At 42.7% G+C, this 15,865-nt stretch overlaps 2 protein-coding genes across 2 annotated transcripts; both read right to left on the bottom strand.

Annotated features, from left to right (window-relative positions):
• Positions 1 to 213: 213 nt before the first annotated feature.
• LOC110310864 (olfactory receptor 2A12-like) lies at positions 214 to 1,221 on the bottom strand. Its single transcript, XM_021183992.1, has one exon. The coding sequence runs from the start codon at positions 1,219 to 1,221 to the stop codon at positions 214 to 216; it is 1,008 nt and encodes a 335-aa protein (XP_021039651.1).
• Positions 1,222 to 9,581: 8,360 nt separating this feature from the next.
• On the bottom strand, positions 9,582 to 10,577 carry LOC110310821 (olfactory receptor-like protein OLF3). Its single transcript, XM_021183926.1, has one exon. The coding sequence runs from the start codon at positions 10,575 to 10,577 to the stop codon at positions 9,582 to 9,584; it is 996 nt and encodes a 331-aa protein (XP_021039585.1).
• Between the last annotated feature and the right edge of the window lie 5,288 nt (positions 10,578 to 15,865).

Below are 15,865 nucleotides of genomic sequence, written 5' to 3'. Positions count from 1 at the left end.
CGAGTAACAAAACAAAATTTGTAGTTAATAATTCACAGTGGATTCTTGAGGTTTTTGGTGCCATAGTGTAGCCTGTTCAAAAAGACAGACATCTTGGTTTCACCATGGTTTGTCTACCTACCAAGTACTGTGTTCGTTCAAATGGACAGATGAGTTACATTCGATACACACAGTGTTGCTTTCTTAAAAAGTGAATACGTTAACTCCAGCTTCTCAGAATCCTGGCTCACTGGCCCCCCCACCATGTCCCATCACCTTGAGAAGTGCCCTCTTGATGTCTTTGTTTTTCAGACTGTAGACCACAGGGTTGAGCAAGGCTGTGAAGATATTGTAGAAGAGTGAAACCTGCTTGTCTCTCTCGGGGGAGTAGCTGGAGTTGGGCCTTGTGTAGATGTAAGTGGCTGGAGCATAGAAGAGTATGACCACAGTAAGGTGAGAGGCACAGGTAGAGAAAGCCTTACAGCGGCCTTGTGTAGACTTGATCTTGAGGATTGCCTTGACAATATGGATGTAGGAGGCCACAATGAGGGACATTGGAATAAGAACCACAAAAACACTCAACACTAAGTCCACCATCTCAATGAGGTGGGTATCCATGCAAGCCAGGCTACGCACTGAAGGACCTTCACAGAAGTAGTGGTTGACCCTGTTGGGCCCACAATATGGCAGACTCATGGTGAAAGAAGTATGTAACAGAGAGAGGAAGAAACCACAGACACAAGTTCTGAATACCAACTGTATGCACAGACCCCAGTTAAGGATGACAGTATAATGCAGTGGATAGCAAATGGCCACATACCGGTCATAAGCCATGACAATAAAGAGGATGCTTTCAGCTATACCCAGGGCACCAAACACAAACATCTGCAGCCAGCAGCCAGCAAAGGAGATGGTCTGAGAGTGAGCAAGAAGATGCACCAACATCTGGGGCATGGTGGTGGTGACATAGCTCATATCCAACAGGGAGAGGGTACAGAGGAAGAAGTACATGGGAGTGTGAAGCTGTGTGTCCAGGCAGACTAACATGGTGATGAGCCCATTGCCCAGGACTGAGCTCAGGTACATGAGAAGGAAGACAATGAAGAGGATGTTGTTGGTCGTGGGGTCACTGGAGAAGCCAACCAGGATGAACTCAGAAACCCAACTTTGGTTCTGTCCTAGAATCATCCACATGGTGGAGCCTGTAAGAGAATCCATTATTCTATGTGTTATCTGACACATATCAGCGATAGAGGCAGAAAGGAAAGATACAGGCTGAGGAGATGGCCCAAGATAAAACACTGACTGATACTGTTCCAGGCTACCAGACAGCTCAAAGTTGTGTCTAACTCTAGATCCAGGGGATATGACTCCTCTCACCTCCAAGGCCAGACACATGCATGGTAAACAAGTATGCATATAGGCAAAGACCAATATACATAGAAGAAAAAATAGCACTTTTCAATATAAATAAAGAAAATCTTTGATGTGGGTAGTGAGCTCTGTGTTCAGTTCTTGTCCACTCTTCTCAAGTTACTGAAACTCCCAATGCCTCAATCTCTTCATCTATCAAATAAGGCTAATGCCAGTCATTTCTTGGACTATGATGAATATCTGAAGCATCTCACACAACTCCTGGAAACATCACATAACATATGACAGGTCACATGCTCTCTCACAATCTCAAACCATCTGTGGGAAGGCAGAGACAGGGGATCCCCACAGCAAGTGTGCTATTGACACTGAAATGATGTGCACTGGGTTCAACTGAGAGACCCTGCCTCAGTGAATAAGGTGAGAACAATTGAAGAAGAATTTCATGTCAGTCTTTGAACACAGGCACACACAGGCACACACACTCAAACAAAAATATGATCACACACATTCATACACACATGCACAAACATTCACATATACTCTCTTTCTCTACACAGACACAGACACACACAGACACACACACACAAACACACACACACAGCCTGCAAACATCAGTTGTGCACATATGGACCCACCCAGAATAAGCAAATAGATGAAGCAAATAGAATGAACATCCATTAGACACAAACACACACACATATAATTATATGAGTAATGACATAGTTCAAGTGTGCCATACCTGTCCCAGGAGATGATGATGGATCCTGTGGAGATGGGAGCAGGCTTCCTTCTTTACTCCTAGCTCCCTCTGCACACACTAAAAAATTAGTTCAATGTGTATGGTTGATTTGAATGGTAAATCTATAGTTACAAATTTTTAGAATCAAACCTAATCAATATGTTTATCATTTTAGGTTAGGCCAAGATAAAATTTCTTTAAAAGAGCAGTTTCCATGGAGGGAAAATACATGCTAAGCTAGAAAACCAAAAAAGAAGTACTCAAAAATATTTCTACAAAGACTTATAAAAGCACAAACATAACATGAGACCCTCCAGGAGAACAGAGAACACTACTGAAGGCATTCCACGGAGGCAGCTGTCTATTGGGCACTGATGAGGGTAAGAGGTTCTCAGCACCATCACTCATCTGGACATTGCAGAGGACACCACAGAGCCACGCCCACCTCTGCTTCTCAGCCTCACATCCCCACACACCTGCCAGCATGGCTGCAGTAACCCATGTCTAATATTAACATGTGTGAGTAGATCCAATGTGAGAGAAAATTAAAAATGATCCCTTTAGTGTGTGTTTGTCTGTGCTCCCTAAGGTTGAACACATTCAATGCATTGCACAACAATACAACTATCAATTATATTTCTGAAAAATACGTGAACACATAGACACATACAAACATATGCTCAAAGAAAGATATGTAGAGGAAATTTTCAAACACTACTCTAAATAGTCTGAGCTAGAGCTCCACTCATATGCTGATGAACAAGACAATGCTTAGGGCAGGAGTTGCTTTTGATGGGAGTAGAAACTTGAAAGAGACTTGAAGCCATCCCCAGTCTTCACCTTCCCTGTCCCCATCCCCTCTCCTGACCAGTCCCTTCTCATCACCCTCACAGCCATCCTTTCTTTCAAACCATATCAGGAGACCACAATCTCTCCTGACATTTCTTTATCAGAGTCTCCATGCACACTTGCCTCTAAATATTCCTCTTTCGATGCAGTCTTTTTTATTTTTTTTAGAAATTATTTGATACAATATACTTTGACCGCATTCTTCCCCTCCCCCAACTTCTCCCAGATCCTCCCCACCCAACTTCATGTCTTCCAACTCTCAAACAAGACAAAACAAAACAACAAAAATTAAAAATGAACAAACAAGTTAGTTAAAAGAAAGAAATACAAAACAAAAAAATTACTAAAAAAATCAAAAACAAAATCATTGGGTCACTCTCCTGTTGGCCAGCTGCTCCTGGGCACGTGGCTTATCCTGGGGTGTAACTGATAAACAGGGCGAGACTCTCCTGGAGAAAACCTATTTTCCCTCTCATAACACCAATTACAAATCTATTGCAAACTGCTTCTTGTTTGGGGGTTGGGCATTGTGTCCACTTCTTTTCCTTGCTGGACATTTGTCAGCATCAACACGTTCTTCATGTGACTGCTGCTGTGGTTTCTGGAAGAATTCACATGGGTCCTATCTGACTCCTGGTGAAAGACTCCTAAGAGCTCCAAAGTCCTGTCATTTGAGACAGACACACAGAGTAGAGACAATCCTAATGTGCCTGCTCGGCAAAGAGTGAGCTTCTGTATGCGCCTGACTCTTCCATCTCCCCTCTCTCATATAGAAATATCCTTGGACCACTACTGCTGTCCTACACACCGCAACCTCTCTCACACATTAGGACACTTGTCTAGCTTCTACCAGAGTATGGGGGCGGGCTGAACCATCACCTGTACATTGTTTCCCACAAGGTGGACTCAGCATAACCCAGCTCTGTTAGGAAGCCTTTGAGTGGTGCTACCACCTCCCACCCCTAAACCAGGTAGGACACATCCTCCCTTTCTTGTTCTTTGACTGGTTACAGTCTGAAGAATTCTAGAGGGGTCTGATAAAAAGTTTTGGACAATAACTTGGACAAATTCCTTCTTCTTGTTCTGCTAAATGAATTCCTACCCAACCAAAAAAGAATTATCTATTATACTGTATTCCAGGATGGGTGATTTGCCGACCTTTACAATAACAGAAACAACTAATATTTATTGAGTAATTTGCATATTCCAGCCAATGTACCTTAACTCTAGGCTAACATCACAGCTCACTAAAGGAAGTATTTTTGCCCATGTGTTGTAGGTGAAAACTTAAGACCTGTAGAGGACAGTTTGATCCAGATTACAACCTTGACATGAGAGAAGTAAGTGGGAGTTGAGGTGGTCCGGCCTCAGAGCCTGGCTCTCAGACACTGCTTTCTCTGCTCTGGCACACAGGCTATCAAGTGGAAGGTGAAGAATGCAGTCTTCAGTGTCCTCTAGTTGAGCTCACTGAGATTCTGTACCACCAGAGCTCCTAGGACAGAGCTTATTATCTACCCAAAGTCCAGCTATCCTGATGAGATTTCCCTTTTGTCTGAGTGTGGGAGGCCCTGGAGTGTAGTCAAGGTAGACAAATCAAAAAAAAAATAGTATTTCAGGTATGATTTGACAGCATAGGAACACCATTTAGGCTTCCACAGCCTATTATGTTTTCAAGCACAGTGCCCTCTGGTTTGGCTTACAGTGTCCCACCAGGCCTGCTGGTGGGACCTAACACTACAAAAGAAGACATAAGGATGAAGCTCCAGACCAGATGATGTTGCACATGGTAGTTCCAACCTACAAAACCAGCATCTAGAAGGCTTAGAATTAGGAGTCAATAAAAACAAACAAACAAAAACAAAAAAACAAAAAAATTGCTGGACTACATAATGAGCTTGAGGACTGGCTAGGCTACAGCAGACTTACATGAAAGAGAATCATGATGGCCATGCCCACAGTGTGCATGAAGCTGTGTCTGTGGCATAGGAAAGTGTCTTCAGGGACACTGATCTTCACTGCTTTCTCATAAATGGGGCTTTCTGCTTCACTTGAGATCTTTGAGCTCTACATTCTTCATAATCAACATGACATAAAACAGACAAATGCTCTGTAAATATTCATTAAGTAAATAAAAGGAAGAAGGGAAGGAAGGAAAGAAGAAAACAAGGTGGAGAAAGAGAGGAAAGAAAAGCAAGCAATGGGGGAAGAGGTTTGGGAGTTTGAGATGTACACACAGAGAACGAGGAGATGGTTGGCTTGACTGCTGCTCAACTGCAATCCCACAGATGCCTGACTCTCACCCAAAAGTCAAACACTGGTGACCTCCTTACCCCTTGTAAATCCAAGGAATATATCACTGAGTGGCTGTTTCTTGCTCTTATGAAGAAGCCCCATAAAGGAACTAAATCCAGTTAGTTGGGATTTTAGGTGGCCCAGTCTCCAGAAAAATTATCAGGTGCTATAGAATTTGAGGGGCTGAGTCTCTCAATTCCTTTGTAAGGACCAGGCAGCATTTATAGCGCCTCAAGAAGGCGCCTATAAAATCCTGCTTGCCAAGCTCAGACAACTTCACCTCTTCCCAGTGTGACCAGCAGCTGAGGATTTATGACCCGGCCTCCTCTCTCAGCTTTTTCCATCCCTGATAGCCCAGAAAGTCTCATTTTTGTTCCCAGTAGAGATGCTAAGATGAGTCCCAGGATGCTCTCAACAAGAAAACTACAAATGAGACCCTTGGGTGTAGTGAAGGAGGAAACAGCACACAGGTAAGGGGTTCCCTATTTTAGACTAGCTGGGGAATAAGCACAGCTCAGAGAACAGGAGATGGAACCTGGACACATGTTCTACAGTCACAAGTTCTCATTGTGATTCCTTTTACTGTCCAAACCCTGAGACCAGATATGCAATAATGAGACCATATTTGAGTCATACTCCTTTTCCTTTCTCAACTACCTTGGGGTAAACCAAAGGTCTCCCTTTCCTACTGTTTAAAATCTGAGAAAGTTATCCAGCTACTCTGGTGCTAATGAAGAAACAACAACAATGGGTGCTGGCAATTAAGTTTATGAAAAAGACAATTTACTGCTCTTTCAGAGGATCAGGTGTGGGTCCCAGCATGCAGGTGGCATCTCACAACCATCTACATCTCCAGTTCTAGAGGATCTTGTACCGTCTTGTGACCTCCCCAGGGACCAGGAATGCACATGGTGTACATACATACATGGAGACAAGACACTCAAACACATAAATAGAAAAGGAAGAAAAATAGTAAAAAATGGTATAGCATCACAAAAGTCAGCATTGACAATCCCATGCCAGTGGAGTGAGAAAACTCATGGCTCTTGGATGCAGAGAAGATTTGGGGACCAAATCTATCAAAGTCTAGAGGATGTTCTTTTGAGCTAGCTGCTATTCTGCCTAAGATTTTATTTTCTGTACAATTCCAATAGGAACCTCTTTCCTTCTAGGCTTGTTAGAATAAGATATGGTGATGCCGTGCACTTGTTACAAGTACAGGACTATGTTTCATGACCTTGATTCTCCATCCTTGTCTTCTTTCTGTGTCTAAGTAACCAGAAGGAAAGACTGGATTCTAAGTCCTTCTTGGTATCAGTGATTGTTTGATATGATTTAAAATTCCTGCAAACTGATCCATAAATACAACTGATATTAAAAGTTAATTATAACATGAGAATTAAATAAATTATATTGGAAACAGAGACAGGGTGTCAGAGAATGTACTTCAGCTTTCTAGCACCTGAAGGAATAGAATGCTTCAGTCTGGAGTTCTATTCATAACATTAAAAAAAAAAGCAACAAGGGCTGGAGAGATGGATCAGCAGTTAAGAGCACTGACTGCTTTTTTGAAGGTCCTGAGTTCAAATCCCAGCAACCACATGGTGGGTCTCAATCATCTGTAATGAGATCTGATGCCCTCTTCTTGTTATCCTGAAGACAGCTACAGTGTACTTAGATATAATAATAAATAAATCTTTTTTAAAAAGACAACAAAATCTCCAAAACTCTTCACATCCTGATGATCAACTACATTTTCCTGTGGTCTGCATTCTAGCAGTTGTTTAGTGTGGTGCATTTGCCACTTGAAATACCGTGTAATGATATGTGATCTTGACTGTTATTCAGTGGTATGTTGGCATCTATGACATTGGCCATGATGAGTGTATTTACACTTGGTAATTGTCAATCAGTACTAATACTGATTAGTATATATATATTAGGGGCACAGCCCTGGCCCCTGAAGTGCTATTGCTAAGCATTGTTCCATGGTTATGACCCCAACTCTTCTCCCTCCTGTTGTTAATCCCTATTAGTTCTGGAAAGTCAGTCGAGCCCAGACAGAGACTCTTCTCCATCAGGATTGATAAGGAGATAGAGGTTCAGATAGAACCTGACAACACTTATTGAGGATCACATGTAGAATGAAACAGCTACCCTGACTCTGTTAATTTAAGTCATGAAGATTTTTTTATAAATTCATAAGGTGAGGAGAGGGAATAAAAGAAAAAGAAAAAGAAACCTATAAACAAAACACAGAAGTAAAATTTCATGACACTGTATCAAGAAACAATATCAATGATCTACTGAAAATAACAAGAGATAAAAATACTTGCCTCCGAGTGGTAGAGTATGCCTTTAAGAAGGCTGGGTGATCTCTGTGAGCTTGAAGCCAGGCTAGTTTACATATTTCCAGGCCAGGCCAGGCAGTGTAACATGATGTGAATCTGTCTCAAACAAACAAACAAACAAACAAACAATACATGCATTGGATTTTACCAAATAGAGAACTTTTATAATCAAAGGATGCAATCAAAGAATCAAAATTCCCCTAGGTGGGGTGTCCCATCCTATGATCTCAACATTGGGGAGGTGGAGGCAGGGAGATAAAAAAAATTCAAGGTAACCTTAGCAATGTGGGAAGTTCCAGGCTAGCCTAGGCTATGTGGTAAATATGTAAGTAAACAATAGTACTGAGTATTAATTATGAATGAAAAGTACACTTTTCCCAAAAATATGTGACCACCAAATAAACTTGAAGTAGCTGAGGCTTAATTAGGAAGAGAATAGTTCAGGCATTGAATCAGAAAGGAATTTGCTGATTGGTCAGGGAAGAGCTACTTTGAAGATGATAGGTTGTCCATAAAAATCACCACCATAGGAAGAAAAGGAAAAAGTGGGTAGTGGCCAAAGGTAAGACACACTCTTTGATGCTGTCTACACATTAGAGCAGACGTTGGGAGGTTCTGATGAGAACCCAGCACCTTCTCTTTCAGCAGTGCATGATTTTCACATGAGAGGTCACCATGGTTACCCACAGACCACACTAAACTCATATGTGAAGTTTGTATTTTATTGGTTCTGTACTGGTTCCTTTCCACAAACTATCAGCTTAGTTTTGTCATGACAACACATGCTCTGCTACTTATACATAGTGCCTTGGCCTTGTACTGTTTCTAGTATCATGCTATCCACAGTTAACACGTTTTGTGTTGGCTGGTAGGTATGCTGTTGTTTTCTGTAAACTATACCAGGTTAGAGAAACTAACTTATCAGACCATGGCCAAATTATAGCAGGACTCTCTCAGATACCCCCAAGAAGATATTTAATATTTCAAAGTTTAGTCCTTTTGCTTGACAGTCTCTTGAATACTCTAAAACTACCCTGGTACATCCTGGGCTTTAGAACAATAAAGGTGTTATCTCTATCTCTCTGTGTCACTCTGGTCCCTCAAGTCACATTCCTGTTCTTTGACTGACTCTCCTACATGTTATTTTTTCTCTTGGTTTACCCCTCTCTCTCCCAGGAAGTATTGCCCTCCACTTCCTATCTAGGTATTGGCCATCAGATATTTATTACAGCCAGTCAGATATGGTTCTAGATTGCCTTAGGCAGATGAGAAAGAACAAATATTTACAAAATATGAGACCAGTGATGAGCCATAGAAATAACAATACCAAGATTGTGCCAGCATTTAGCTCTCTGCTGGTACAGAATTAGCAATATACATCTTTACATACTGTACCCTAAAACCAATAACATGATTACATATCTATAGACAAAAATCTTCCCCCCTCCTGTTTTCAGGCTGGACCATGCTACTTGCTGTGGCTAAAAGGATGTGCAGAAAGAGATTTCATTACAGATGGTTGTGAGCCATCACATGGTTGCTGGGAATTGAACTCAGGACCGTAGGAAGAACAGTCAGTGCTCCTAACCACTGAGCCATCTCTCAAGCCTGATGTGTAGAAAGAGAATCAGGCCACTCTCAAGAAGCTGAGTCATAGTGAGGTGGTCCACTGTTCCTTTACTTCTGTTATAAAATGACATTATGGATATAAGGTTCCTTGAGGATGGAGGTGAGAACACAGGAGGTCACTCATACTCTACAACTACAAACATGAGCAGCAAATGAAATATTGCACTTATGATCCAGCAGGATGACTGATGTATTTGGGATTGTACCTTATGTACCTTGTCAATTGAGACAGCCATCTTGGTTTCATGCTATTTTGTCCCAATTACTAAGTACTACAGTGGTTCAAATGCACAGGTCAGATATACCCAACAAAGACACTGTCCTTTCCTTCAATGGTGAATACTCCAGCTTCCCAGGATGCTGGTTCACCAGTCCATCCTACCAAGTCCCATTACCTTGAGAAATGCCCTCTTAATGTCCTTGTTTCTCAGACTATAGACCACAGGGTTGAGCAAGGCTGTGAAAACATTGTAAAAGAGTGAGATCTGCTTGTCTCTCTCAGGGGAGTAGCTGGAGTTTGGCCTAATGTAGATGTAAATGGCTGGAATATAGAAAAATGTGACCACAGTCAGGTGTGAGGCACAGGTAGAGAAAGCTTTACAGCGGGCCTGGGTGGACTTGATCTTGAGAATTGCCTTGGTAATGTGAAAGTAGGAAGTCACAATGAGGGAAATTGGAGTAACAACCACAAAAACACTCAACACCAAGTCCACCATCTCAATGAGGTGAGTATCCATGCAAGCCAGACTACGCACTGAAGGACCTTCACAGAAATAGTGGTCAACCCTGTTGGGCCCACAATATGGCAGACTCATGGTGAAGAAAGTATGCAACAAAGAGGAAAGGGAACCACAGATCCAAGTCCCTGCTGCCAATCGTATGCACAGGCCCCAGTTGAGGATGACAGTATAGCGCAGTGGATAGCAAATGGCCACATACCGGTCATAAGCCATCACAACAAAGAGGATGCTCTCAGCTATACCCAGGGCACTGAACATATACATCTGCAGCCAGCAGCCAGCAAAGGAGATGGTCTGAGAGTGAGCAAGAAGATGCACCAACATCTGGGGCATGGTAGTGGTAACATAGCTCATATCCAACAGGGAGAGGGTAGAGAGGAAGAAGTACATGGGAGTGTGCAGCTGTGTGTCCAGGCAGACCAGCATGATGATGAGCCCGTTGCCCAGGACTGAGCTCAGGTAGCTGAGAAGGAAGACAATGAAGAGGATGTTGTTGGTCGTGGGGTCACTGGAGAAGCCAATCAAGATGAACTCAGAAACCCAACTTTGGTTCTGCCTTGGAAACATCCACATGGTGGAGCCTGTAAGAGAATCCATTATTCTATGTATCATCTGACACATGACATCGATAGAGGTAGAAAGGAAAGATACAGGCTGAGGAGATGGCTGAAAGGTTAAGCACTGGGTGTTGTTTCAGGGAACCAGAGAGCTCAAAGTTGTGTATAACTCCAGTTCCAGGTATCTGCTCTCACCTCCACAGGCCACACCCATACATGTTGCACAGGAGTACATATAGGCAAAACCACATATTTGTAATATATATTCTATGTAATATATAAAGTGTGCGTGGGTTATGGGATGTGGCTTCTGAGTTCCGTGGTCAGATTCTGTGGACTCTTCTCAAGTTACTGAACTTCCCAGTGCCTCAGTCTCTTCATTTATCAAATAAGACTGAGGACCACCATGGCTCAGGATCATGATGAATACCTAATGCATTTCTCATAACTCCTGGAAATACCACATAACATATGACAGGTCACAGAGTGTCTCACACTCTGGATCCATCTTTGGAAAGGCAGAGACATGAGATCTTGCAGCAAGTGAGCTAGTGGCACTGAAATGATGAGCACTGAGTTCACCTGAGAGACCGTGCCTCAATGAATACGGTGAGAGCAATTGAGGAATAATCCTATGTCAGTCTCTGACCACACACATCCCCACATGCACGCATGCACACATGCTCACACAAAATCTCTCTCTCTCTCTCTCTCTCTCTCTCTCTCTCTCACACACACACACAGACACACACATATATATGTGCACACATACAGAGAGAGACACACACAGACACCGATACTGACACTCCCCCCCTCCCCAGATATAACCGCAAATAGATGAAGAAGACAGAATCAATGTTAGTCAGACACAGGCTCACACACATATAGTCATATGAGTAATGAGAGATGTTCTTGCATGTAGTAAGCTGCAGACACTGTAGTCATCCCAGAGAATGCTGATGGATCCTTTAGGTGTTCAAGCAGGAAAATTCTTTTTTCTTTGTTTTCCTTCAAGGTCCCTCTCCCCACAAAAAACAAAAACAAAAAACAAATAACCAATCTGAGTGTACTGTAGATTTCAGTGCTAGATCTAAAATAATTAAATTTTTGAATAAAACCTGATAAATATATTTATCATTTTAGGGTAAGCCATGGTAAAATTTCACTAAAAGAGCAGTTTCCATGAAGGGAATAATGGTAAGCAAGAAAACAAAAAAGGAAGTACTCAAAATATGTTTACAAAGACTTATAAGAGCACAAACATAACATGAGACATTCCAGGAGAACAGAGAACACTACTGAAGGCATTCCACGGAGGCAGATGTCTATTGGGCACTGATGAGGGTAAGAGGTTCTCAGCACCATCACTCATCTGGACTTTGCAGAGGATACCACAGAGCCATGCCCACCTCTGCTTCTCAGCCTCACATCCCCACACACCTACCAGCATGGCTGCAGTAACCCATGTCTAGTATTAACAGGGGTAACTAGATCCAATGGGGGAGAAAATGAAAGTGATCCCTTTAGTGGTGCTTGGCTGTGCTCCATAAGGTTAAACACATTCAATGCATTGTCCAACGATACAAATATTAAGTATAATTCTGAAACAATATGTAAGCACATAGATACATACAAACAAATATTCTAGGAGATATATGTAAAGGAAATTTCCAAACACTGTTCTAAGTAGTCTGAAGTAGGTTTCCACTCATATGATGATGAACAAGACAATGCTTAAGGTGGGAGTAGAAACATGAAAGAGACTTGAAGCCATCCCCAGTCTTTACTTTCCTTGTCCCAGTTCCCTCTCCTGATCAGTCTACTCCTAGTCACCTTCATAGACATCCTTTCTTTCACCCAGGTCAGGGGACCATCCTCTGTCCTGACCAGTCTACTGTTCGTTACTCTCACAGACATCCTTTGTTTTACCAAGATCAGGGAACCATTGTCTTTTCTGGCAGTTTTTGTATCAGGCTCTCTATGACTCTTGCCTCTACGTTTTTCTTCTTCTTCAATGTTGTTGTTGTTTTTTTTAATTAAAACATTTTTCACACATGTACTTTGATCATATTCTTCCCCTCTCCCACTTCTCTCAGATCCAGATCCTCCCCACTACACTTCATGCTCTTTCTCCTCCCAAATTCTCTTTCAAGACAAAAGAATAAAAGAGAGAGGGGGGGGGAGAGAGAGAGAGAGAGAGAGAGAGAGAGAGAGAGAGAGAGAGAGAGAGAGATCCCTTGAATCCAGTTTCTTTCTTCTTGTTTCTTCTTGAAGCATGACTACTAACAAACTGCAGCCAACCACCTTGAACCTCCACCAACCACCAACTCCATTGCTCAGGGCCCTAGCATTTACACTCTCTGAAAAATTCCCAGAATCCTCCGTGTCACACAATCGCAGAAACTGTCTGCAGCTGACAAAACCACACCTCTCCTAGAGCACGAGGCAAATAGTACTTAGCTGCTGTGGACAGTGCGAAACAGTCCCATATCCCCACACCTGGGATTAAAACAAAAAAACATACCTTTTAATATGTCTGTGTTTTTTTTTTTTAACAAAACCAAAATTTCAAAATCCTCACTTCAACAGACAAATAAATAGATAAGAAGATGTACTGATTAGTTTTTTGTCAACTTGATACAAAGTCATCTGGGAAGTGGGACCCCAATTGAGAAATTGTCTCTAACAGATTAGCCTGTGAGCATGTCTGTGGGAGAATTTTTCTTATTAGTGATGTGAGAGGGGCCAGCAGACTGTGGGCGGGGCCACTGGGGGCAGCTGGTCCTGGGTTCTATAGGAGAGCAAAGTGATTGAGCTATGGAGACTAAGCGGCTTTCCTCTGTGGTTTCTGCCTTGGCTTCCCATAATGTTGGACTGACACTCAGAAGTGTCAAGTGTCTGTCCTCAAGTTGCCTTTGGTTCTATTCCAGCCACAGAGAACTAGCAAACTAGACTACTGGGTAATTCATTCATGCTGTTTAGAGGTATAAAGTTTGTGTCAATATGAAACAAGGATATAGGAGAAGCTAGAGAAAGTACCCAAGGAGCTAAAGGGATCTGCAACCCTATTGTTGGAACAACATGAGGTACTAACCAGAACCCCGGAGCTCTTGTCTTTAGCTGCATATGTATCGAAAGATGACCTAGTCGGCCATCAATGGAAAGAGAGGCCCATTGGACTTGCAAACTTTATNGGGAGGGAGGAAGGAAGGAAGGAAGGAAGGAAGGAAGGAAGGAAGGAAGGAAGGAAACAACATAAAAAAAACTAGAGGAAAGAAAGAAAGAAAACAAAACAAAAGCAAACGCATGGGTTTGCTTTCCTGTTGGCCAACTGCTCCTGACTATGTGGCTTACCTTGGGGTGTGACTGATACACACAGTGAGAATCTACAGGAGAAAACTGACCTCCTTGTTCCTAGTGGGTATCAGTTGCAAATGAGTTCTTGTTTAGGGGCAGGACTTGGTGTCCACTTTCCTCTCTGAGGGCTGGGCATTCATCTGTGTTAACACATTCTTCATGAGACTGCTGCAGAGGTTTTCAAGAATATTCAAGCTGGTCCTATCTGGCTCCAACTGAAAGTCTTTTAACAGCTCTGAAGCCCCATCATTTGAGGCAGACATACTGCTCATTCCTAACCTGCCTGCTCTGTGAAGACTAAGCCTCAGGATGCAGCTGTCTCCTCCATCTCCCCTGTCTCCATGTGCAAATCTCCATGTAAGCACACTGTGTCCTGTACACCTCTGCCTCTCTTCCATCTTAGGGTACAGCTTAGCCAGGAAGCCTTCCCTTCTGTACTACTACCTCCCACCCCTAACCCAAGTAGGAAACATCCTGTATTTCTTGTTCATTAGCTGCTTACAATCTGAAGAATCCTAAAGGAGACTTTCTTCCTCTTTTATTAAGAGAATTCCCAGACAAATGAGAAAGAATTATCTACAGTAAGGTATGACTGAGTGGATGATTTCCCAACCTTTGCAATAATAAAAACAACTAATATTTATTTTGGATAATTTGTATACTCTAGGCATTGTTTCATTAAACTTAGCTTAACATCACAACAATTCACTGAAAAAAGTTTTTTGTTTTTTTTGGTTTTTTTGGTTCAGGTGTTATAAGTAAAAACCTAAGGCCCAGAGAAGGCAGTTTCTTCTGAATTACAAGCTTGACATGAGAGAAGTAGGGGAAGTTGAGGTGGTCCAGCCTCAGAGTCTGGCTCTCAGTCACTGCCTGCTCTGCTGTGGCACACAGGAATCAAGTAGAAGGTGAAGAATGCAGTCTTCAGTGTCCTCTAGTTGAGCTCACTGAGATGCTGCAGCACCAGAGCTCCTAGGGCAGAGCTGGACAGCTAGCCACAGTCCAGTATTCCTGATGAGATTTCCCTCCTGTCTATTCAGATAATGCTACACATGGTAGTTCCAATCTACCAAACTTCCAAGCCAACATCAGAAAGGCGAAGGATTATGGATCCAAAATGATGTTCAACTATATATGGGGTTTGAGGCGAGGCTAGGCTACAGCAGACTTACATGCATCAACCCCCAAGAAAGAAAATCATGATGGCTCTGCCCACAATGTGCTTCAAACTGGCTCTCTGTGTGGTGTGAGAAGTCAGCATCAGAGACAATGACCATCAGTGCTCTCTTATGCATAGGAACTTATGCTTAAGAACTTTGAACTCAGGACTCTACATTCTTTACAATCATTATGATTTAAAACAGACAAATTCTCTATAAATATTCATTAAGATAATAAAAGGAGGAAGGCAGTAAGAAGGAAACAAGGTTGAGAAAGAGAAGAAGGAAGAGCAGGCAAAGGGGGAAGAGGTCTGGGAGTTTGAGATGTATGCACAGAGGACAAGGAGATGAGTGGCTTGCCAGCTACTCACCTGCAGTCCATTGTATGTCTGAACCCACCCACAAGCCAAACACTAGTGACCACCTTACCACTTGTAAATCCAGGGATGTGTCACTCAGTGGTTGTTTCTTGGTCTTACAAGAACAATACTAAAGGGGATTTCCCCCTAAAGGAACAGAGTTGAGAGGGCCTGGAGAGGCAGCCCAGTCTCCAGAAAAATGCCAAGGTGCTATGGAGCTTGAGGGGCCGAATATCCCAATTCCTCTGCAAAGACCAGGCAGCCCTGGCTCCTGAAGGCAGTGCCTTTAAAATCCTGATTAACAAAGGCGAGCTCAGACATCTTCACCTCTTCCCAGTAGGGGACCAACAGCTGAGGTTTTATGGCCCCGCCTCCTCTCTGAGCCTCCCCCTGAGAGCTCAGAAAGGCTCATTCCTCTTCCCAGTAGGGGTGCTAAGATGATTCCCCAGATGCTTGTCAACAAGTAAGACCCACGGGGG

Source organism: Mus caroli, chromosome 15, assembly GCF_900094665.2.
Source record: "Mus caroli chromosome 15, CAROLI_EIJ_v1.1, whole genome shotgun sequence".
Classification (NCBI taxonomy): domain Eukaryota; kingdom Metazoa; phylum Chordata; class Mammalia; order Rodentia; family Muridae; genus Mus; species Mus caroli.
This window is presented reverse-complemented; position numbering and strand designations above follow the sequence as displayed.

Excerpts from the sequence above, each read along its gene's own strand:
- LOC110310821 (XM_021183926.1), bottom strand. The coding sequence starts at position 10,577 with ATGTGTCAGATGATACATAGAATAATGGATTCTCTTACAGGCTCCACC.
- LOC110310864 (XM_021183992.1), bottom strand. The coding sequence starts at position 1,221 with ATGTGTCAGATAACACATAGAATAATGGATTCTCTTACAGGCTCCACC.